We start from the raw sequence: 24018 nt of genomic DNA on the forward strand, positions 1-24018 counted from the left end.
TACTGTCCGTTTTCCTATACACAATACACAGTGCTCTCACCATTGACGCGTGACCCCTACAAATGATGTATGTTGGGAGAATGGACACTTGCCTAGTTAACATCACTGTGTGAAAAATAACCAGCCAATATTTTATTTATTCTCCAAAACTTCTAGCAAATATATTTCTCTAACATGACCTAAAATTACAGCTAGGTTAGATGTTCAGAAATGGTCGCACTTTTGTAAAATATGAGTGAGGGCAAGGCATAGCTAGCCAACTCCCCGTGTTATTTGAATGGAGATTTGACCGAAAATATTGGTATCGGACCGCTCACTTCTGAAGGATGCAACAAAAAAACCGGTAAAAGCTACATTTAAATTATTCTAAATAGGTTCTAGAAAATAAAGTTTTGTAACATGTCCTAAATTTTTAGCTAATTTAGGTGTTTGGAGAGGGTCGTACTTTTGTGTTTTAGGAAGGACATGTAAACGACAGATAACACCAAAAATATGAAGAAATTATTTCTAAACCGTGTTAAGTCAAAAATCATTATGTTGCTCATTTTCAAGAATGCTGGTTTACAAAAAGCACGACATTGTCTGATTTCGTGAACAAAGCCACACATAACATTGTTTCCTTTCGTTTCCTTTATAATCGGTTACCCAACTGAAGCTATGAATACCAGCTTTATTGCGATATCGCACATGAAAACAGTCACTTGTGCACAACCAGAGAAGATCCGATTTAATCAGTTGAGCTGTTTCAATGAGTGTTATCTTGGTTTAATAGCTTTTAATGGGGTTAAGTCCTGCAAAGGTCGAGATGAATTCTACTGTAGACATGACTGCATCATGAGGTGCTCTTATTAGCTAGGATTCATAGTTATTATTGTCAAGGTATTACATGTATGTTGAGTTTTGTGAAGATCGAATTAGGGGCCGTCCATAATTTTCGCCATTTTCACTTACGTACAAAGCGTACGTAACTTTACACCCCCTCCCTCCCCCGAGTTACGTACAAATAAAATGGCGAAGGATTTCCATGAGTAGACCTACTACTTATAGCAAAATTGAGATGTTGGGTTGAGGTAGGGGTTAGAGTTTTGGTTAAAAGTTCGATTAAGGTTAGGGTTAGTGTTTTTTACAGATGCGTTGAGACATGCTGGAAAACATCCTTTTTAAACCATATTTTCCTGAATATGAGATCAAACAATAAATTAAAATATAGTTTAAAATGCAGCCCGAATCAAAACTAAATGACTAATGCACCCCAAAATCTGCTGAACATCCCAATACTCTCTTTACAAGAACCCCCGGGATCACATCATATAGGAACCAGGGGGACATCCCTTCGGCATGTCTGGCGTATGTTTTGCAATGGGTTTCATGTCTTTTGTCGCAACACTGACAATCCACACTTGGGCCTTTGCTGCCATTGATCCTAGCGCAGATAGAAAATACTTTTGTAATGTATTTTGGTACGAAATAAATTAAGCACAATGTAAAATAGGACCACTATACATATTAGACTAAAAATTAAAGGGAAACTCATTGTTTGCATGTCATGTTATAGAAATTGTTATTTAAACGAATTGAACAATTTTAGGTTAAGTTATGAATAAAATATTAGAAAACACCATAATTTTTCACTTTCATTTTTGTATTGCTCAAACAAATCGCCATTTTTCTTACGTACACATGCCCAGGATTTCTACCCCCTCCCTCCCTCTTACGTACGCTTTGTACGTAAGTGAAAATGGCGAAAATTATGGACGAAAATTATTGTTTACCCTTTGTTTTACTTTGGGGATTTTACCAACCCCTATACAGACTTTTGAATAACGCTCTTATGATCATCATAAGTCAGTCCTTACACTCATTTTACGAAATAAAATTGAGCTACCTTACTCGGAGGTATGGTTGATCGATGCAAACTTCGATTGATCAGTGATTTTTATTTTTGCTCTTCCAAACAATTTAAGTGGTGTTGAGAACGAACTTGATATTTTGTTACGTAATTCTTCTTAGTGGGGACCTCTTGATCGTTTCCCGCATTTGGGCAGCAACATGGGAACCATAATATTATTGATGCTTTCTCCTGACATAGTGACCGGCAAACGTAAGCCTCTTGATCCTCATCATTAAATTAGTGATGTTATTGACTGCATGCCACAATACTGTGATATATTTATATGCGAGAAAAACTTCCAAAATACGATTTTTAAGCCAAGAAGCCATCTGTGGACTTTGTCTCATCCAGAACGGTCATTACAACTCAATTGATAAATTGTGTGTGAGCACCTCTGCCGTGCGTATAACTTGGCAGAATCAAGTGCTAGACTTTTTCCTGCAAGAATATCGGATTCTCATCACGACCACAGAATTGTCAGCAATTGGAGGAAAGCGTATAGATATCCTGAAAGAAAACATAAGTTTCTTTTTTGCCCTTAAAATCGTGTGGACTGCTATATCATAATGTCCCTTTCTTACTCGGAAGTATCAATAAATGTATTACGAATAGGAATATTGCAATGAGTATGTTATATGTTTGCTCATAACCATGATAACTTGTGTTATCTTTCTTCATTTGTGTTATCTAATGCGTCTAAAATTAATAAGAAACCATAAGCAATTTTAGTTAGGGGCCCATGCGTATCACTCCCTGTCCCGGCTCCCTGTCTTACAAATTTACTGTTTTGTCATCCATTGCAGGGCGATCTTGTCTATGCTAACTACGGTCGTGTTGAAGATTTCTTTTTCCTTACTAGAGAAAAAAATATTGACGTCAAAGGCAAAATTGTTATTGTCAGATATGGAAGACTTTTTCGAGGAGACAAGGTAATATAAAAGACAAAAAGCTGGGGGTTTACCTAGCCTTGCAGCTAAAATATCAAGCATTCCCTTCAAAAGGGCGGAGTATCAGATACATGCAGTTACCGGTCCGGAATGCTGTGAATCATAAATATTTAAAGATAACCCATGGAAATCTTGGGGAAATTTCAGATAAAAAAGATACGTATCGTTTAGGGTTTTTTTTTAAGTCTAATATTGCAGGCATGATTGTTGTTCGGAAGTTGAGTTTATTAACTGTTTGCACAAAAACTTAACTCACTCGTTCGATGCAAGCCTAGTCATATCTCAGAAAAGGAAGGATTTGGTATGCGCAAAATGGCAAGCATTCCCCTCAAAAGGGTGGAATATCAGATACATGCAGTTAGCGGTCCGGAGTGCTGTGAATCATAAATTACAGGATACGCGCAAAGCTTGTTATACCGCAATAATTTCCGTTGCTCATTTTCCATGTTTTTGTTCACTATAGGCACGGAATGCCGCCGACTTTGGCGCGCTTGGTCTTATTATGTATTCGGACCCAGCAGATTATTATGTTGAGGGTGAAGAAGTTTATCCAGATGGCCTCTTCTTACCAGGCACAGGAACACAAAGAGGGTCTACCTTCCTAGAAACGGGTGACCCATTGACTCCAGGATATCCATCAACTGGTACGCCTAATAGCAATTGATATCTAGTACGATTTTTTTATTTGTGGCAAAATATTTTATTACATAATATTAAGCAGTCAAGTTAGCTCAATCGTTAAGGCGTTCGACCATGGTGCGAGAGGTTGTGGGTTCGAACCCTGGCGGTGCCTAGTATGGTCTCATGGAATAATTGAGTTAGCTTGAAATTCCCCTGGACAAGGAACCTACTGCTAATTGTCTCGTTGTAACCTGTACGAAACTCGGGGAGCTGATCCTGATTGCGATGGTTATTTGTGGAATGTCTAGGGTGTGCGCTCTTGTAGCAGAAAAGTCCCTGATTTGTTGTTTTAACAACAAATCAGGGACTTTGCTGCTACAAGAGCGCAAAATGGTTTATGGAATGATGTTGGGCCGTATTGGTCAGCCACAACCTGTAAAGTGTGCTGAGGCTTGTGGATCAACGTCTAGGCGTTGTGCCTGTGCGTAGCGCACTATAAATCACTGCGCTTTTTTATATTACTATATATTGCAAGGTGTATTTTGGCTGTGACATAAGTGTGTGAAATGAGAATGTATACGACTAAATGTAATTTATGTGCTTTATTGTATGTAACATTTAGTTATATATTTTTATTGATTTTTCATTGTCTTTGGTGGTATCTCTAGAATTTTTATTCATTTTGTATTTATGTACATTTTGTACCTTACAGTTTTATTTTATTAAAGTATGAATTTTACCCTTTAATTTTCTACCTATTATTCTGCGTGATCTCAAATCACAGAGACTGCCTATAGAGTGCCAGAAGCCAACTTGACAACCCTCCCCACCATTCCTGTACATCCTATTGGATACGATGATGCCGCAGAATTTCTCAAGTGAGTCGTGTACAATATTCGTTCATTTCTAAGTCTACCAATGAAGTCTCCAATATTTAATACAATTTTGTTACCTGAAATGAAATTGTACGTGTACATATTGTTGCACATGCATTATATCAAGTCGTTTACGTGTTACCAAATAAAAACAATTGTGACGAACACTCGTTTTGTTCAACAGACGAAAAAAAGAAAGACCTCGGAACTTATGAACTCATTAAAAAATGACCGAATTAACCTACTAAATTATTTTGCATGTTCTTTAGGTGGATATGGATGTTTTTCTAATTGGTTGATTATTTTATCTAGACTCATGGGAGGAGAAGAAGTAGATGACGGTTGGAAAGGAAAATTAGAAGGAATCACGTATCGCTATGGTCCAGGATTCGCTTCGCCAGCCGATGACAAGTAGGTGGCAAAGATATTTATTTCATATACAGGGTGTCCCAGAATGATTTATACCGGGAAAGATGGAATTGTTTAGGTATGAACGGCATTTCTATTGGTCATATTGTTTTGCATTTTAAGTTCTACATATATTAAGCTTTCTCAGATTTTTTAGATTTTAAAAATTGGATGTTTCTAGTAGAAGTTAGAGAGGATTGCGTAAAAATGGTGAATTCCAAGTTTTGACAAAGCAACCTATTTTGAAAAGCTGTAAAATTACTAACCGTTCAGCACAAAGTTATTTGGAAAATGTTATGCAGTATATTTGTTGTGTCCTGTTCTTACTTGTACTAAATAGTCGATATCTATCGTTTATTTATGATGTTACGAAGCAATGCTTGTATGCTTGAGTGACCTTAAACTATTCTTTCTTTGGCGGCAGTTTTGAAGCCAATTATTGCGGTGTGTGAGTTTCTTCATTTGAAATGCCGGCAGAGATGGATTTTTCATAAAAGTATAGAGAAGGTTCGTCCTTAGAGTCACAGCATGCATTTATGTCCACAGTATATTGGCCAACTCACAGCTATGTGACGAAGAAGATTAAAATTTACTGCGGATGATGCTTGAGGAAGTTATATCCTCTGTAATAATGACATTTTTGGGTAAAAATTGGGGTAAAAACCTAAATATCGGGTGTCATATTGAAATGTTTCACTTTATCCCATATCAAGAATTATTGTGCATTGTAAGCGCTACATCTGTGCCAAATTTGGTGTATTTCCTATAAAAGAATATAGGATTTCTCCAATAATATTGCACAGTGTGGCTGGACGATGGTGATAAAGGATCCATGTGTAATATGATGCATTTGCACTGTAAATTACACACATGCCGTTTTCGTCCATTTTCAGTAATAGCAATGTCACGCGAAAACGAATCAAGCTATTTCCATGAAAGTCACAGAATAAGAAGGAGACATGTGTGGCATTGTATTGCACTTATTAAGATTAGATACACTGTTGACTATATATTTTTGATATTTTGTACAAACACGGTATAAATCATTCTGGGACACCTCGTATCTTTTGGATTTGCTTATTGATTGATACGTGCGTTTGTTTACGTACTCTTAAAAAAGTGAAAATAAGAGTGAAAACCCACTATATCATACCGTGATTGAAAAAGTGGTTTTCACTCTTCTGATTCTTTTGGAGAGTGAGTTTGTCACTCTTATTAAAGGAGTATTTCGTGATCATAGCATCCTTTTTATGACATTTCAGTAGAAATTGACGAAAAAAACTTATTCCCAAAATTTCAGTTGATTCCGATTTTGCGGTTGCAAGTTATGCATGATTTTGTGTATTACACTGCTCCATAGGCCACAGTGTTGTACAGGGTGAGTCAAAAAAAGTGCAATAGAGAAAATATTTCATTTTTACTTAAGAACCGAGTTGAACTTTTTAGGTTTGAAAACATTTTATATATGGTATATCCATTACTGACCTTGTGTGAAAAAATTCAGGAATTAGCATTTACCGTTTGGTTTTATGACACATTTTATAGCGCTACCCAATTTTAATGTTTGTCCAAGAGACATCTAAAATTTGAATGTCAGCCCACTCTGTGTAAGGTAGATTTGGAACAACTGCCATTTTCTTAACCTCATTGGCATTAAAATAAAATGGAGCATCCAGAGTGATATTGCCCTTGGTCTTGTTTAAGGAGAAGAAACATTATTTGTTGTTATTTTCATTTTACCTTTACTTTAAAGATGTTTATATTCTCTATCAAAAACATACAAATTTGTAGGCGGGTTTTTCAAATGTCAAAATGCAATGCGCGCAAATTGAAATGGAGTGAATTACAAAATATCCAGTAAGTTGGACATATTGGGATTAAAAAACTGGAGTTGGAGTCGAGTGAGGTATGAAGGACTTAAAGTAATGGTAGAAAGTTTGTTTGAACAGAAAAAAAGAAATTAAATTAATGCAAAAATCAACCTTATTTAAGTTAAAGTCAGTTTCAGATATGGTGCCTTTACCGCGCACTGTGTGCTCTCATTTAAAATACATGGTACCTCGTGGACAAATAACGAAATTGGGTATCGCAAAAAAAGGGCTCATCAAAATTAAACGGAAGTTACGATTTACTTCATATTTTCACAGGAGGTGGCCATTGAGTGTAGCATTTATAGAATCTTTCAATATTGTGAAAGCTTGATTTGGTTCTTTCATAAATATCGATTGTTTGCTCTATTGCAGTTTTTTTGACTCACCCTGTAATTTCATTCTGGTGTACCAGAAATTTGAATTTGACAACATATTTCCTAAACTTAATCTGCAACAAATTTTTTGTACATAAACATTATGTAGCCAGAGCATTCCTGTAGTATAGAAATCTCGATTTGAGAAAGGTGAGGGGTTGAGGCTGTGGATCACGAAATGCCCCTTCCCTTTAAGAGAGTAATATATTTTAATTCAGTTATAGATTGTTCATAGCTATAACCCAAAATGGCGGCCTCTATGTGAGTACCGGGGTGCTGGCGTGGAACCAAAACAGCAGCGGGAATCGCTGGTTATTTCGAGCTGGGAAAAGTTGGCAGGCATCAGAGAAATTTACTGTCAGGGGCCTGCTATAACTTATTTGAAAGTAATTGAGACAGATTGAAATGAAACAAGAATGAAACGAATCAAAATATTAAATAAAATGCATCGTTTATTTTAATAAGTCGATACCCTGTAAGCCTGCAAAAAGTTTTCGGTAAGTTACGTAAGTTAATACCAATTATTTTTCCTATGCTTGACTACTTATTTCCCTGTTTGGATTGAGTAGTATTTTATCACGTTAACTTTTGTTGCTATTCTGTAATTGTTTAGACAAGTAGCGATGAAGATTTACACCAGCAATAAGTTGGCGTATGGATGGAATGTCATTGGAACAATAACAGGCAATGTAGAACCAGGTATAGTACAGAAAATATATAAAGAAAGACACTGTGAGGTATCAATTAATGAAGAACATACTCGCTTATATTTAAAATTGAATGTCTACTTATGAGAGTAAGAGTATGAGAGTATGAGAGTAAGAGTAAGAGTAATTGGTGGATGTTACAATCTAAATGCGGATAGGTGTGCGCCGTTCGGCAGCAATCTAGTTGATGCGATCTGATTCTGGTGATTCACCATTGCCACGAAATTACAGCGCTTTGAGTCCTCTAAGATCAGGAGAAAGGCGCTTTATAAATCCAAAATTTATTTATTTATTATTTATTTATCTTCATTCCAATTGTAAGTAGAAAACTAACCTTCATGTATAGTGTCTATTGTACATTGCGCGTCGTGTTTTTGCTTCATATTGCCTGATGTACAAAGAATGCGAGTAATTAACATTATTCTCTTTGCTATGTTAAATCTTCCCTTTCATTTTCTATAATAATTATATTTTTCTTATTTGCTCATATCTGTACATTGGTTGGCACGTGTAGAAATAAGATATGGTCATTATTTCATGTTGTCATTGGATGGCCTCTTCTGATGCCATCTCTTTTTTCCCATTTATTTGCAGTGTTATATTTAAAGTGATTGGGTCTTCCACTGCTCGAAAATGTGTTCATAATTCAGCTAAAATACTCCCCCACACACACATAACATATACGAACAGTGAAGGAACGGAGAGGGGTCGTCTTCTTGTATGCCTTAACGGGAGAAATTAAATGGCCAATACAAAGACATGAATTAAGTATGTAGCCAAAACAAAATTGTACCTTATTCTGGACTTATTACCTCTTTGCACTGATTCACTTAAATGATCGACGTAATGTTTGATATATTTTCTTTTCAGATCGTTATGTAATCATCGGTAATCACAGGGATGCCTGGGGCTTCGGAGCTATTGATCCGTCGAGTGGTACAGCGTCTATGTTGGAAATATCCAAAGCGTTTGGAGAAATGAAGACAAACCATGGTATTAAGCTCATTTTCATGTAATCTAAATATCAAGTTTGGATATTTTGGTTAATCGGTTTAATGTATTACCAATTTTTTCGTTGTGCGCATTTGTTATCCGTTATCTGTATACGCTGGCGAAGTTACGTAATAATCAGATTAACTACCATAGCAATAGGTGAAAACAATTTTTGAGTATACCGCGCTGCACTGATACGTTCACGCGGTACCTCTGCATTGAACCATATCATGCTGATCACTTGCACCTGTAAGATTAGTATATTTAAAAAAGACCAGTATTGTATTCAATCTATGATTGCAGACATACACAGGTGATTAGTTCAGCCTGCTTGTAGTGCAGCGCGATATGTTCTCACCTATTGCTATGGTAGTTAATTACGTAACTTCGCCAGCGTATATGATATGAAGCAGTAGCGTAGCCAGCTGGGGGGGCAGGGGGGGGGCAGAGTGCCACCCGACAAAAAATGAAAGAAAAAAGTCCCTCTCTGACAAAAACTGAAAGAGAAAATCAGGAGGGCAAAGGAAAAGAATAGGGGCAAATTCAGCCCGATCATGGGCCAAAATACAAAAATTTTAAATCCCTTTCCATCCTGATAATGGACAAAAGTAGTGTAAAATAAGCACATCGTCCCAACAAAGGCTCTTTGGAAGCTCGAAGACATACAGTCTCTATGTATTATATGATTCAACTGTAATTTATTTCGTCTGCGCCCCAAAATTTATTTTGCCCCCCACCAAAAAAAGCTGGCTACACCCCTGATTTGAAGGTGAAATAAAATAGTTCCATAATTCTAAGACTGTAAACATGAGTTATTAAGGATTTTAGTGGAATTTTGGGATTTTGGTCGCCATCTTGGATTTAAGAAAAAGTTGAGGTGGCCCGTGGGCTTATTTTACTCTTTTCATCCAAAGTATATACATGTCAAGTATGGTCTTGGTAGGAAAGGGTGTTAGCTTTTTCCTGGGATGGCCCTGCCTCTGTTACCTACACTCATAGAAATGACTCGTTCGCCTTGTTGGCGAAATTCAAAAGGAGTAAGTTTGGACAACTCAAAAATAGTGTAAAAGTTGCCAAAAACAAAATTCATTTTAGTTATCCGAACTTAAAACATGCTGAAAAAGCTCAAAAAGTTCCGTCAACTAATCAACTTTGTTGGCGTCAACTTTTTAAGTAATGCCAACTTCTGAATTCAAGTTCAGGGAACTTGGAAAAATAAACAAGGTTCAAAGAACCAATTAGTTGAGTTATTGTAACTCAACGTGTAAGTTGATATAACTCGTTCATATTAAGTTACTGGTACTTATTGTTTTGAGTTATTCCAATTTGGTACTTTGTTACTTAATTCACGTAATTGGATCATTTTCTGCACAATTAGCAGTATTCAAATATTTATTTTTGTAATCAGCGCAAAATTTTGTATACTATAGCACACCTCTAGAAAATTATGCTAACCTAGTTTCATTTTCTGAGTTGTAACAACTCAATAAAGTAAGTACAAATGAGTGCGACCAACATAATGATATCGGGCCAGCGTTACTCAAAATTGTACGCGTTGGCATTACTCGGAAAGTAGACGCAACGAATTACATCAACTTACTGAGTAATACCAACGAACAATTTCTATGAGTGCATGTGCACTATTACTAGTGTGATAGGTGTGATAGGTGGGAAATTACCGATATCCCCATTACTGAATGTTATAATAATTTCCACAGAAATAACGTAAAATCACCCTATCATAGTAAAACTCTTTACTCCATTTCCTTTTCCCCAGGGTGGCGACCACGAAGGACCGTTATGTTTGGAAGTTGGGGAGCTGAAGAATTTGGTCTCATTGGCTCGACCGAATGGAATGAGGTGAATATGGAAATTTTACCTTCAAGTTATACAATATATTTTTGGAGCTGAGGGGTACGGGGGTGGGTGGAGATGTGTTTGGGTAGGTGTTTTTATTCGCTATCACGGTATCAACAGTAAAAATTCAAAATTCTAAATTTTTTAATAATGTTATTTCTGTAAGTAATACGTGTGTCAGCAAATTCAGATACGGCAATCATCATTGTCTCCTGAACCTCTGTAAGCAGTAGTTCCATTTGCGACGCTTGATTTGCTACCAATTTGGTCTTAGTCGTTAATTTTGCTTTTGTTTTCACGTTGCTTTTATTTATTTTCTTATTGTGTATGTGAATTTTTAAATATATGTATCATATAATACAATAATGTTATATGAGTATAATTAAAAGAGTGTGTGCAGAGGGATGGGCGTTTGTTGATAAAATGTCAAAGCTTATAGGCCTATAGACAACAGAGTTTTACATTATTGCAATCATTCACAGGAATATACCAAGACACTTTCTGAGAGAGCAGTAGCTTATATGAACATAGATATAGCTGTACACGGTACGTATCACAAAACATTTTGAGAGTTTTACAACCATGCTTACTTAATGTTAAATGTAATGCGTATGCCTGGTATTAAACAGCTTTAAGGTGGTACTACACCCCTTGATAAATATGTGACTATTTTTGAATTTTCTCCAAAACAAAAAAACACACTGATAACTAAAGTTATGTTTATTATAGGGGCAAGTAATCCAGTTACTACACTGGAATTTCAGTGACTCAAGACAAGCGGTACGTTATTTTTGATAAGAAAAGCGGTACCGCTAGAATGTACCTCATTTCTTAACATATACAGGGTGTCCCAAAAGTCTCGATACCTTTTTAAACCTTTGTATCTTTAAGAAGAAATGGTATACAAAAAATTTGAAAACATATTTGGAAAGAAGACACTTGGGCAATTTTTTTGGTACCAAACTTGCCCCCTTGTGTGCCTTCTACTTAAAAATAATGTTAGATGCATGTATAGGCACATAACGCGTAGTACCATACAGCAGTCATTCCTTTTCTGAACATCACAGATCTTCTTGGGCTTGCTGATACAGCACGTCTTACTTTATCATTGTTTCGTGTATCGCCTTGTCTTCCTACGTCCATAGCGCACTGAATCACGTACTGATCCTGTCTTAAAGAATTTGTTGACAATGTTTTTCATGCAGCATTTTGATGGTGCTCGAGCTTGTCCAGTGAGTTGATAATGTTCGTTGAACTTCTTTTGAGTAAGTTTGACCGATTTCGTTTCGGCATAAAACCAAAGAATGTGAATTTGTTGTTGAATATTGTAAGTCATGTTGATACAACGCAATTTATAACTTATTCGTGCATACAAAATGTCAGCACTGTGCAAAAACAAACCGCTTGAATGCGCTTGAATGGAATGGGGGGGGGTAGCAGAGCAACACAATGGTTTCAACAGGACGGTGCGACTCCACACACAGCCAAAGTGACTCTCCAATGGCTTGAAAATCGTTTCCATGAGAAGATCTTGTTCCTCAAAACTGATCAAACTTGGCCACCTCATTCTCCGGATTTAAGTCAACCTGATTTTTTTTCTGGGGGGTTATCTCAAAGACCGAGTGTATAGCAAAAAACCTCGCAGCATACCCGACTTGAAGGAAAACATAAAGAGTGAGACAAGAAAACTTGAAAGAGACACTTGCAGAAGCGTCATTCAGTACTTCACCGTCAGAGTGTGCGAATTTATATGATGGACATCTTGAACATATTCCGAATAGACTACTTGCAAAACAAAACAAAATCCAAACTACGGAAGAACAAAATAAAAATAATGTGAAGTTGGTGGGAATAGTGTTTCAATTTGACAATGTTCCTGGTGATTTGTTCCCATTAACCATTTTTGCATATGCGCTATATTCATGCATAATGTCTTCTGACTTAGCATGAAAAGAGGAGTTTCAATGTGACAATTCAGTAATGATAGGGGTATCAACTCAATCAAAACATTATAAAATCCTTGAGATAAGGAAAATTACTTTACCAAGTCACTTTGTTAGGATTGTGAGCAAATGCAGAAGAGGGTGTTAATTTGACAATTCGTTTGCATTTAATTAAGTGTTTTTGTTTCTCCGGTTGAAAGAACGATTTTCCAATATGATAAACATTTTCTCGTATCTTCATACTACAACATGCAAATATTAGCAAGTTTGGTACCAAAAAAATTGCCCAAATGTCCTCTTTCTAAATATGTTTTCATATTTTCTGTATACTATTTCTTCTTAAAGATACAATGGTTTAAAAAGGTATCGAGACTTTGGGGACACTCTGTATAATAAACTACTTGTCTTGAATCACTGAAATTTCAGTGAAATAATTGGATTCCTTGTCCTTATAATATACATAACTTTTGTAACCAGTGTGTGGTTATTTTTTGAGAAAAATGCAAAATTATTCACAAAATTTATTAGGGGGTGTAGTACCACCTTAAACCATTCACAGTATACAGGGTGAGTTGAAATAATATGTTGCCAACTTTACTTACTTCTTGTGTTTTACATCTTGGACACCCTGAATAAACATGTTCTTAAGATAGAATGTTGTTTTATAAATTGGTTATTTCAAAAGATATGGCATATTAAAGGGGCATTTCGTGATCCACCGCCTCATCCCCCCACTTTTCCCAAAAAAAGTTGAGATTTTTACACCACTGGATACCTCTGGCTACATGTTTATGTACCAAATATTTCTTGCAGATTAATTCGTTTAGCAAAAATATCGCCAAATTTGAATTTCGTTCTGGTGCACCAGAACGAAATGACAACACATTGTCTATGGAGCAGTGTAATACACATAATCATTTTATGCCCTTTATATAACCCGACATTTAAACGCTATCTGGCAACCTTTTCTCACCTTTTGCAAATGATGTCGAAAATGTTTTGTGTTTGCTGGGTATTCTGGTGCTTTTTTTAACGTTCTATAGGCATATGTATGTGGAATAGGTGTCACAGAAAGGTGCAACTATCAACTATACAGTCCCGTGTGTTGACATAAAAATTGGGTAGTTAGTTATCTTAAAGGAGGATTTCGTGATCCTAGCATCCTCTTTTTATGACATTTTTCAGTAGATATCCACGAAAAAAGCTTATTTCCAAAATTTCAGTTTATTCCGATTTTGCGTTTGCGAGTTATGCATGATTATGTGTATTACACTGCTCCATAGACAATGTGTTGTAATTTCGTTCTGGTGCACCAGATCAGAACGAAATTCAAATTTGGCGATATTTTTGCTAAACGAATTAATCTGCAAGAAATATTTGGTACATAAACATTATGTAGCCAGAGGTATCCAGTGGTGTAAAAATCTCAACTTTTTTGGGAAAAGTGGGGGATGAGGCTGTGGATCACGAAATGCCCCTTTAAGCCACGGCGAGGGAGTAGCTCGGACCCGCTTAGTTTTCTTTGGCATGTGTTTGTCAACAACCTCATTAAACATATATTGCCACAAATCTAAAGCATCATTAACATTATCACAATTCTCAATATCATACCATGGAACATTTAATAGATCATTAATGAAAATATTCTCCTCAAAACATTTGTTGGAACGATACTCCATTGTTCTATGAACACCTTTTATCGGTTTGGCTTTTCTAATTCCATATAATGATCACTTATAGCTGTTTGGATTGCGCCACAATTAGTAAACAACTCAGGTTTGGAAGTGAATTACAGATCAATTATTGTACTACTATGATCAGTAACCCTGGTTGGAAGATAAATCATCTGCTGCAATTGATGCATATCAGAAACAAATTTCAACTCATTTAATTCTCTAGAATTAACATTAATAGTAAAATCACAGTTAAAATCACCAAGGAGAACAATTTCATTGTCTCATGAGGAAACATTAGATAACATAACAGATAACTTATTAATAAACTCAATATCTTTCCCATTTGGATTATATACAGCACAAATGAATACTACGTCTATTAGGAGGTGAATACATTCGATATCTTGATCAACACATAAATCATCTCTCCTTGTAAAATTAAAAACATCATTAATATACAAAGCAACACCTCCACCACCTCTGTACTTGTCCCGCCTAGGCAATTATAACCAGGTAGGTGTAATTCATTGTCACTTATATTGTTATCACACAATGTTTCATTTAGACAAATTATATCAAAGTGACGGAGTTCGTCAATCTTACCAATCAGGCTATTGATGTTGTTATGCCCAAATTTGATACCTTTAGAATGATAGTGAGGTATTTTGCCATGATTGCGTTGAACATATGCAGACGAATTAGTGATTATTAGTGAATTAGTGATATTTCTAAAGTTGCTACAAAACATGAATTGACATAAAGATTATCATCATCAATATACATAGTAATATTATTTTCAGAGGAACTCAGACTAACATGATCATTAGTGTCGGCACCTTGGTCATGGCCTACACTTCAATTGTGTCATTAGTGTGTCAAATGGTTCTTTTGTGTCATTTTCAAATGATCTTGTTTGGCAAATTAAAGGCTCTGGTATGTGCGTTTAGGCAGTATTTTTGTGGAACATGAGAGCACATCAGACATATCGAATTGCATTCTGAATACGAAGAATATCCGTTGGATTTATTTTTTGAAATTCGCGAAATAATACACATTTTATGGCAAATTATTTATATTTTTGATATTCAACAATCCTCGAAGTAAACTTTATAAATCTAATGATATGTACTTAAAGTGTATGTAGCTGGGATGAAAAGCCGACGATCGATTGAAAATGTTGACCTTTTGTATTGAAGATATGGTTTTTGTTCCCAAAAACACCAAATAAAATTGATCTCTTTGGGAATAAAATGTATAATTATCTTCAATATGAAAGGTGAACATTTTCAATTGATTATCGGCTTTTCATCCTTTTTCATCCTAAGTACGTATCATTAGATTTATAAAGTTTACTTCGAGGACTGTTATATATCAAAATATCAAAAAAATATCAAATTTTAATAATTTGTCATAAAATTTGTATTAAATTGCGAATTAAAAAAAAAAAAAAAAATTATTTGATATCAGAAAGACATTCTCCGTATTCAGAATGCAATTCGATATCTGATGTGCTCTCATGTACCATAAAAAATACTGCCCAAACGCTCATACCAGAGCCCTTTTAAAAGAGGTATAATCATAAAACATTCACAGGCAATAGAAGACTCAAGTCATTCTGCAAATTTACTATTTTTTTCATTTTAATTTTTTTTATAAATTTGGTTGCAGACTATTTCAATTCACCCTGTAGTGATTTTTTAAGTTGTTTAACTGACATACGCGTGGACGTAAGCGTTGGCTTTACGAAATCGCGAAAACTTCTCTTATTAAACCTGATCTGAACATTTTGAACATCCTCATGAGAGTCACAAAGACTCGGTATTATACGTATAACTGATCAATTACGGATGCATGTGTGGATAAAATTGAGAACTGATATCTCATTCTTTTTTCTTTTCAGGTACCTATGTTATTTCATTCTCCGACACACCTAATCTTAGCAAAGCTATATACGCCGCAGCTAAGAAGGTAAATCATTACAGACAAGATATGTCGCGAGTTCACCCTAAGTTTTAGATGTTAGCTGTTATGTAAGAGCTATGACTTTGGGATACACTTTGTGGTAAATTGTTTATTTAACTTCATTCCAATAGAAATAAATAACTAGATTTTTGACCCTTCCCGATAGAACATCATAATTATTTTACATTTTTTCAGGTCAAAGATCCAAAACCTTCGGGGACAAGAGTGACAGTATATGACACATGGAAAGAAAGAAGCTTGGCAGGCCTCAACCCAGACGGAACACCCTTGTAAGTTTGGGAAAGGTATCAATATTGTACACAATTCAAAGACATTCGAAACAAAAATAGAATTCTGAACGAACTTGCCATTTTTACCTTTGACATTGTTCTTTTCATTTCAGTATTGGTAGTTTAGGTTCCGGTAGTGACTATGCTCCTTTTCTACAACTCGGGGGCATTTCAGCCGTAGATTTGTCATATGTACACGACAGTGTAAGTTAAAAATTTTAAACACATTTGACACCCCCCACCAATTCTGTTACTTAGTATATCGGTTGTTCGGTGTACGTCCCGAACCAAAACACATTTGGTTAGAATTCAAAATTGTTGACTAATATATTGATATCCCGTTACACTCTAGAGTGTATGTAAAACGATTGGTGAATAATCAGTGACTGACCTGTTAATTCAGATTTACCCATAATGCATTCTCACCGACAGAACACATACCGTATTGCCGGCTACCCATGCTATCATTCGGTCTACGAGACATTTTATCTGGTAGAACAATACTACGATCCTGACTTCACCTATCATCTAGCTGCGGCACAACTTGTAGCAGAGTTAGCCAGGGATGTAGCCGATTCTCTCATCTTACCAATGTCGGCTACTGACTATGCTGCTGCAGTAAAGGGATACTTTGAGTACTTACGAGATGGGGACATTGGACAACGGATGATTGAAGAAGGACTCAGTTTTGGTATAATTTATTATTAATATTATTTATATATTTATTTATTTATTTATTTATTTATTTATTTATTTATTTATTTATTTATTTATTTATTTATTTATTTATTTATTTATTTATTTATTTATTTATTTATTTATTTATTTATTTATTTATTATAAGGACGTATCTCTTTTATACCATTTTAATGATCCTGTTTAAATTTATTGATTCAAATAATTGATCCCAAATTGTTGAACATCTAAAAACAATAAAATATAAAAATTCAATGGCTCTATATTTGTTTCTTCAGTAAAATTAGGAATATAATTGACAGGTGCCTTTGTGGACTCTGGGATTTAAAACAGAATAATATAATTTTCAGTGAAGCTATAATTACCAAAGCCTTTTACCGACCAAATATATTCAAATCACACCAGACGGGCAAACAAAATCTTGAAAAAAATTTTTGTGATACACATTTCGTTTCAAAAGATTCTTTTCGCAACATATTTGTATAAATTCATTTGATTTGTTGACTTTTTGTACCTTGTTGTTTCAGATGGTATGCAATCTGCTGTTGACAACTTCACTATGGCAGCAACTGAATTCCATGAAAGACTTGATATGATTGATAAAACTGAGTATGTTCTATTAAGCTTATAATGCTAGCATTATTTTTGGAGTGTTAATGTGCTAGTTGAGTGGTGTAGAGATGGGGTGTGGGTGTATGTCTGTTAGGTTTTTTCTTGTTATCATTGTAATTGGTAAAATGAAATGAATTAAATGAGGATTTCGTGATCCTAGCATCCTCTTTTTATGACATTTTCAGTAGATATCCGCGAAAAAAGCTTATTTCCAAAATTTCAGTTGATTCCGATTTTGCGTTTGCGAGTTATGCATGATTATGTGTATTACACTGCTCCATAGACAATTGTGTTGTAATTTCGTTCTGGTGCACCAGAACGAAATTCAAATTTGGCGATATTTTTGCTAAACGAATTAATCTGCAAGAAATATTTGGTACATAAACATTATGTAGCCAGAGGTATCCAGTGGTGTAAAAATCTCAACTTTTTTTTTTTTTTTTGAAAAGTGGGGGATGAGGCTGTGGATCACGAAATGCCCCTTTAAGTTGGCATCGGTATTGCAGAAAGTGGTTTACAGACAACATTGATGATGTTGTTGTGTTGTCCCTGTTTTAGATTATGTGTGGTGTGAGTTCGGTGTATGATTATATGTAGGGGTGTATGGGTAGGCGTATGTGGGAGAGAGGATCACACACATGGGGTGCATTACCCTGCGGGGGTGCGTTTGTGTGTATGTGTTTGTGTGTATGCTAATTGAACTGTAAAGAAGTGGTTATTGAAATTTCTTTAAAGAGTAAAATTGGAAAGTAATGTGGATTTGCATGCACTGGAGCACACCGACATCGCCTGGCTAATAATTATTTGGTGCAGCAGAGATACTAAAATAAATACCCGGGATCGATACACGTGAATTGCTATGCACGATTTTTATATCAGACGAAAATCTTCGGATGCCGGGAGAGAAAATGATGAATATCTCCCGTAAATGATTTTGTCTCAAGAAACCAGATCTGGTCTCATACACTTGAAAATACGTGTTGAACAGATATGATAGTCGTTAGCTTGCGTCTTGAGAAAAGGCCGTGCGTCTTGACTCAAAATCTGACCAAAATTCTAATTTTATATTGCGTTGGTCCTGTATGGACTACAGCGCGCAGGCTATAGCTGCACTCACCAGGCGCGGATTCAGGGGGCCCGGCGGGCCTGGCCCCCCCCCTCCCAAAAAAAAGAAAGGAGAGAGAGAAGAGAAGAGGAGAAAAGGAGAAAAAAGAAGAAAAAAGGGAGAAAGGAGAAGGAAAAGGTTAAATTGTACGTATAGTAGGCCCATGCCTAAATCGCAGTCGGGTCAGTCTAGTGATTATTTTGCTTGAAGGCGGGTCCTCTGCCTAAAAGCATGTGAAAATTACGGCGGGCCCACCGATATGTAGGGCCCGTGGTCACCAAAGTCAGTAGGCCTATTAAGACGGACTCCGAGCCGACTTCAATTCAACACCATGCATGCTTTAATTGCGAATCTCAAGTCTTAGGCCTATAAAGTGTTAGTGTTACATTTAAAATTTTACAAATCGAGTTCGGGCCCTTTATTGTTTTAAAAAGCAATGATAGTGTAAAAATGGTCCACCAAATGGCTTCAATTAGGTCTTCATTTTGCAAAAGTTTCTCACTCCCCTGTGTACGCAACTTTATGTTTACATCTAAAGCAATATCGGGTAATTTATAAAGGTTAAAACTTGTCCACGAATGGCTTCAATTGGGCCTTCATTTCGCAAATTTTCGGCCTTTTGAAACATAAAATTTTACACAATAAATAGTGCAAAACTAGTCCACTAAATGGCTTCAATTAGGCCTTCATTTTACAAAATTTTCTCACTTCTGAGGGGGAACATCCCCCTCAGACACCCCCTGCATGCGCAACTTTATTGGTACATAATTATAAAGCAATAATTCACACAATAAAAGTCAAAACTTGTCCACAAATGGCTTCAATTGGGCTGTTTTTCTCCAATTTTAGGCTTTTTCAAACTTAAATTTTACACAATAATAGTGACAAAATGGTCCACCAAATGGCTTCAAATGGGTCTACATTTTCCAAAAGTCTCTAACTTCTGAGGGGGCACATCCCCCTCAGACACCCTACGTCGCGCAAGCCTCCGGGATAGCCGCTTCATGGCCATTACTTACATTTTTTTCAACAATTGGGCCCCCCCCTCTGACTGCTCTGGATCCGCCGCTGGCACTCACTACTCCAGTGGAGGCAGTATGACCATTGACCGCAATGTCGTATACAAGCTTACTCACACAGCGAGAAATCAATTACCCCGGCTATTGTCAGTAGCCTTAGTCAGGTCACTTGGCTAATTATGCGTCTCATAAGGTCGGAATAAAATGGCCATGCGTGGCTGTGGATTCAACTTACCATGGCGATTTCTACCATGAAGATATCGGGGCGATGACACTGTGTGGAGTGCCATGGAATGTGCACTTTCATTGAGTCTTTGTTGATAGTGTTCTATACTATGTGCAATGAGGAATAACGTTTTATCATTATATTTGTCACACAGTGTACTTCAAGTGCGAACATACAATGATCAACTTCAAAAATTAGAACGTGCTTTTACCGACCCATTGGGACTACCTGATAGACCACGTGTAAGGTAAGGTGGCAATCTGTATTTTAGATATTTAACAAAAAGATTGCTCTTGCAAGTAGAAAAAATATGGCAAAATCGAGCCGCAGGTTTATGGTAGGTAGGCTAAATGTATGTATTTTCAACTGAAAATTTGGAATTTTAATGAACACTCATATTCGTGTTAAGATAGAGTACGAGTAACAAAAGAAATTAATAACCATTGGAAGTCAGATTTAATATCTTCATATAAACTCAAATTGAAGACGGGTATTACACCAATGCCAAAGGCAATGCTGAAGAAAACTCTGTTCAGTGTAACAAAATGACTGGAGATGACGGTCACAATATAATGTAGAATATTTGGATTCATTTTTGATAATGGTAATCATGGTAAAGGGTCACTTTGTGAATATTTTTTTCTACAATGCCATTAGCCATGTTAACTCAAGTTTAAGGTTAACAACTATTTTAAACTGTTGCGATCTTGCGAATGGTAGTGAGCTTTGGGAAAAATTGCATTGATCATTTCCTAGCGAGCGTGTAGAAGAATTCAAATATCACATTCACAGATATACTATTACAGGTCCTGTGGTTCTTAAGTTATGTTGTAAAGAGGGCTGAAACAACTTTTGTAAAACGTACATAACTCATTAACAACAATACATCAAGCAAGTTTTCAAAGTATGTGATTTGTAGAATGAACTTTTGCAAAACATCAAAGTGTTATTTTTCAATAATATACTACAAGGTTTCAAAGTATATGATTTGTAGAACGAACTTTTGCAAAACATTTAAGTGTTATTTTGGAAAAATATATTGATTTAGATAATGAAAATAGATTTTTTGGCTACTTTGACCAACAATACCTAGCCTTTAACAGTATTCTTTCGTAACGTGTTTTCTATATCGCTTTTCTTTATCTATGCAGACACATAGTATTTGCCCCAAGCAGCAAGAACTCATACGCCAGCAGCAAATTTCCAGGAATTGTAGACACCATGTTTGATATTGATAATAACCCAGACCCTAATAAATGGGAGCTTGTAAAGCAACAATTGGCCGTGGCTACTTTTACCGTCCAATCAGCCGCAAGCACTCTCATGCAAGTGGCATGAGTGGCGATTTTTTTATGGAAACTTAAAATTAAGATGGAACTTGAAGCCCATTTTTATTCTTTAACTTGATATTGAACAGAGCTAGAGTTAATACCCCAGCAAACACAAAAACGTTTTTAAAACGTTTTAAATAAGTTATATTTTGGCTTTTGGTTTAGGTAAAAACGTTTTAATAACATTAAAATGTCGGGTTATATAAAGGTCATGATAACGTTTTAAAACGTTTTGTATGAAAACACACTACAACAATATTTTGAAATGTTTTCAAAAATGTTATTGTAAACTATTTTTGCAAAATATTGAGTCAATACTTAAATAACATTATGTTAAAATGTTTGAACCAAGCAAACACAGAAATGTTTTTAAATTTTTTTTTCAAAACCTTTTAATAACATTTAAATGTCGGGTTATATAAATGTCATGAAAACGTTTTTAAAACGTTATTGAAAATATTTTGGGCAAACATTTTTTCGCAAAATATTTTTTCAACCCCAAAATAACATTCTGTTTAGAAGCGCAGTGATTTATAGTGCGCTACGCACAGGCACAACGCCTAGACGTTGATCCACAAGCCTCAGCACACTTTACAGGTTGTCGCTGACCACTATGGCCCCACATCATTCCATAAACCATTAAACAACAATTCAGGGACTTTGCTGCTTCAAGAGCGCACACCCTAGACATTCCACAAATAACCATCGCAACCAGGATCAGCTCCCCGAGTTTCGTACGGGTTACAACGAGACAAATTAGCAGTGAGTTCCTTGTCCAAGGGAATTTCAAGCTAACTCAATTTTTCCACGAGAGCATACTAGGCACCACCAGGGTTCGAACTCGCAACCTCTCGCACCATAGTCGAACGCCTTATCGCTTGAGCTAACTTGACTGCTTTAAAATGCTTGTTTAGAATGTTTGTATCAAGTTTTCAAGAACGTTTTGTGCATGTTATTAAAACGTTTTTATACACTTTATATAACCCGACATTTAAACGTTTTCTGTAAAACATTTTTGTTTGCTGATCAGTAGATTATCAATAAATGTTTTTAAGCTTATGAAAACGTTTTATACTCTTAATATACCTTTTATATAACCCGCCATTTAAACGTTTCTGACAACCTTTTATAACCTTTTGCGAATGATGTCGAAAACGTTTTGTGTTTGCTGGGACCTTTGACTAAGGGATTTTTCAGTTGCAACAACGCAATGATTTTTTCTATTTCACTCAGCTACGCCTCGTGAAATAGAAAAGTCAAAATTGGACCTCATGATATATTTTGTACTATCACACTCATATGCATGTAATATTTGTATATAATCAAATAATAAAGATAAAAAGTCATTCGAAATAGGGTACCTCGCTCTTTTTCACTTATATTTTAACATTTTTAAACACTTGAGAATGTTCCTGAAATCTTATTGGTTCTTAGCCGTGTGACATGACACGAACTCGGTGCGAGTCGACGCAATACGTGTATACGTTACGTGAACCAATCGGGGTCGCATAGCAACAATGGGACTGATCGATTTTAAGCCCTAGGTAATTCTTTGTAAAATGTAGGATTTAATTTGATAAACTTGGTATACTTTAGATATTTGTATTTGAATTGAAGTGTTTGCTTAACAAAATGATGTAGCCCTTGTTATATTAGACGATAGATGCACGACAGCGGCTAAAAAGCGATACCTTTATTCTCTAAATCATGTAAACAATTTGAGAGCAGTTGAATATTGCTAAATACACTGAGAGGTGAACACCTCAGCCAGGTAAAAAGATATCAGGTGGAGCGGTTAACAATAATATAGGAAGTGAGACGTACATTGGAATCTGTACATACAATTGAAATGAAACACCATACATTTAATTTATACACGATTATATTTGTAGATTATTAGCTTTTAAAACGTAGCGTCAAAGCTAAGACCATAATATCATCTAAAAACTTGTGTAAATAGAGCATTCCTGACAAGGTGTCACAAAACTCCTTCGTCTAAGTAGCTATATACAATCAAGGAAAAGATATTTGGCACACTTAAGTACACGCCAACCCCTCCGAAGTACACGGCAACCCCTCCTCAATATCATGCTGAGACGAATATATCGTCTCAGATCTCATGCACCATAGCGACAGCCCCTGCATCCTGTAAATACGGGTTGGAATTTGTGATATTTGACACTTTCGTTAGAGGGGTGAGGGAGGGGTTGGCCTTCTAACGAAAGGACTTTCGTTTATAGGACTTCATCAAACTTTTGGGTTGTTCCCTTATTAACGATCGCAAATCTTAGTCTCCTACGAAGCCAGTTTGGTTACGCTCCCTCCACACATGTGGAGGGAGCGTAACCAAACTGGTTGCGCAGGAGACTAATTCTGAGGCCGCACTCGGCAAATGTTCGGCGTCCTAATCCAAAAAGTGCGAAATATTTCGAGTGATATGGGTGAAATTTATGATGTTGTTTCTTTGCAAAGTTTCAATGTTTTTCGCGTCCAAATGTATTCATAATGATTGCATATTAACTATTTTATCATTTTGGAAGAAAAAAGAAAAATCTAAAAATTTAAAAAGATCGTACATGAAGGCTTTAACTCTCGAGGTAAATGAACTAGTCGC

At 35.9% G+C, this 24018-nt stretch overlaps 1 protein-coding gene across 1 annotated transcript; it reads left to right on the forward strand.

Annotated features, from left to right (window-relative positions):
* The first annotated feature begins 3310 nt into the window (after positions 1 to 3310).
* Positions 3311 to 21534, forward strand: LOC140166340 (glutamate carboxypeptidase 2-like). Its single transcript, XM_072189780.1, has 14 exons — positions 3311 to 3482; positions 4244 to 4337; positions 4647 to 4745; positions 7601 to 7686; positions 8565 to 8687; positions 10465 to 10547; positions 11027 to 11090; positions 16064 to 16131; positions 16321 to 16415; positions 16529 to 16619; positions 16848 to 17106; positions 17639 to 17720; positions 20228 to 20320; positions 21225 to 21534. Exons 1-14 carry the CDS (start codon positions 3341 to 3343, stop codon positions 21409 to 21411), a joined length of 1566 nt encoding a protein of 521 aa, XP_072045881.1. The 5' UTR covers positions 3311 to 3340; the 3' UTR covers positions 21412 to 21534.
* Positions 21535 to 24018: the final 2484 nt, after the last annotated feature.

Source organism: Amphiura filiformis, chromosome 12, assembly GCF_039555335.1.
Source record: "Amphiura filiformis chromosome 12, Afil_fr2py, whole genome shotgun sequence".
NCBI classification, from domain to species: Eukaryota; Metazoa; Echinodermata; class Ophiuroidea; order Amphilepidida; family Amphiuridae; genus Amphiura; species Amphiura filiformis.

What these genes read in the sequence shown, in the direction of transcription:
- LOC140166340 (XM_072189780.1), top strand. Translation starts at nt 3,341, where the DNA reads ATGTATTCGGACCCAGCAGATTATTATGTTGAGGGTGAAGAAGTTTAT. An exon ending in TCCAGGATATCCATCAACTG is followed by an intron (nt 3,483 to 4,243) that starts GTACGCCTAATA and finishes CTCAAATCACAG; the next exon opens with AGACTGCCTATAGAGTGCCA. An exon ending in GATGCCGCAGAATTTCTCAA is followed by an intron (nt 4,338 to 4,646) that starts GTGAGTCGTGTA and finishes TATTTTATCTAG; the next exon opens with ACTCATGGGAGGAGAAGAAG.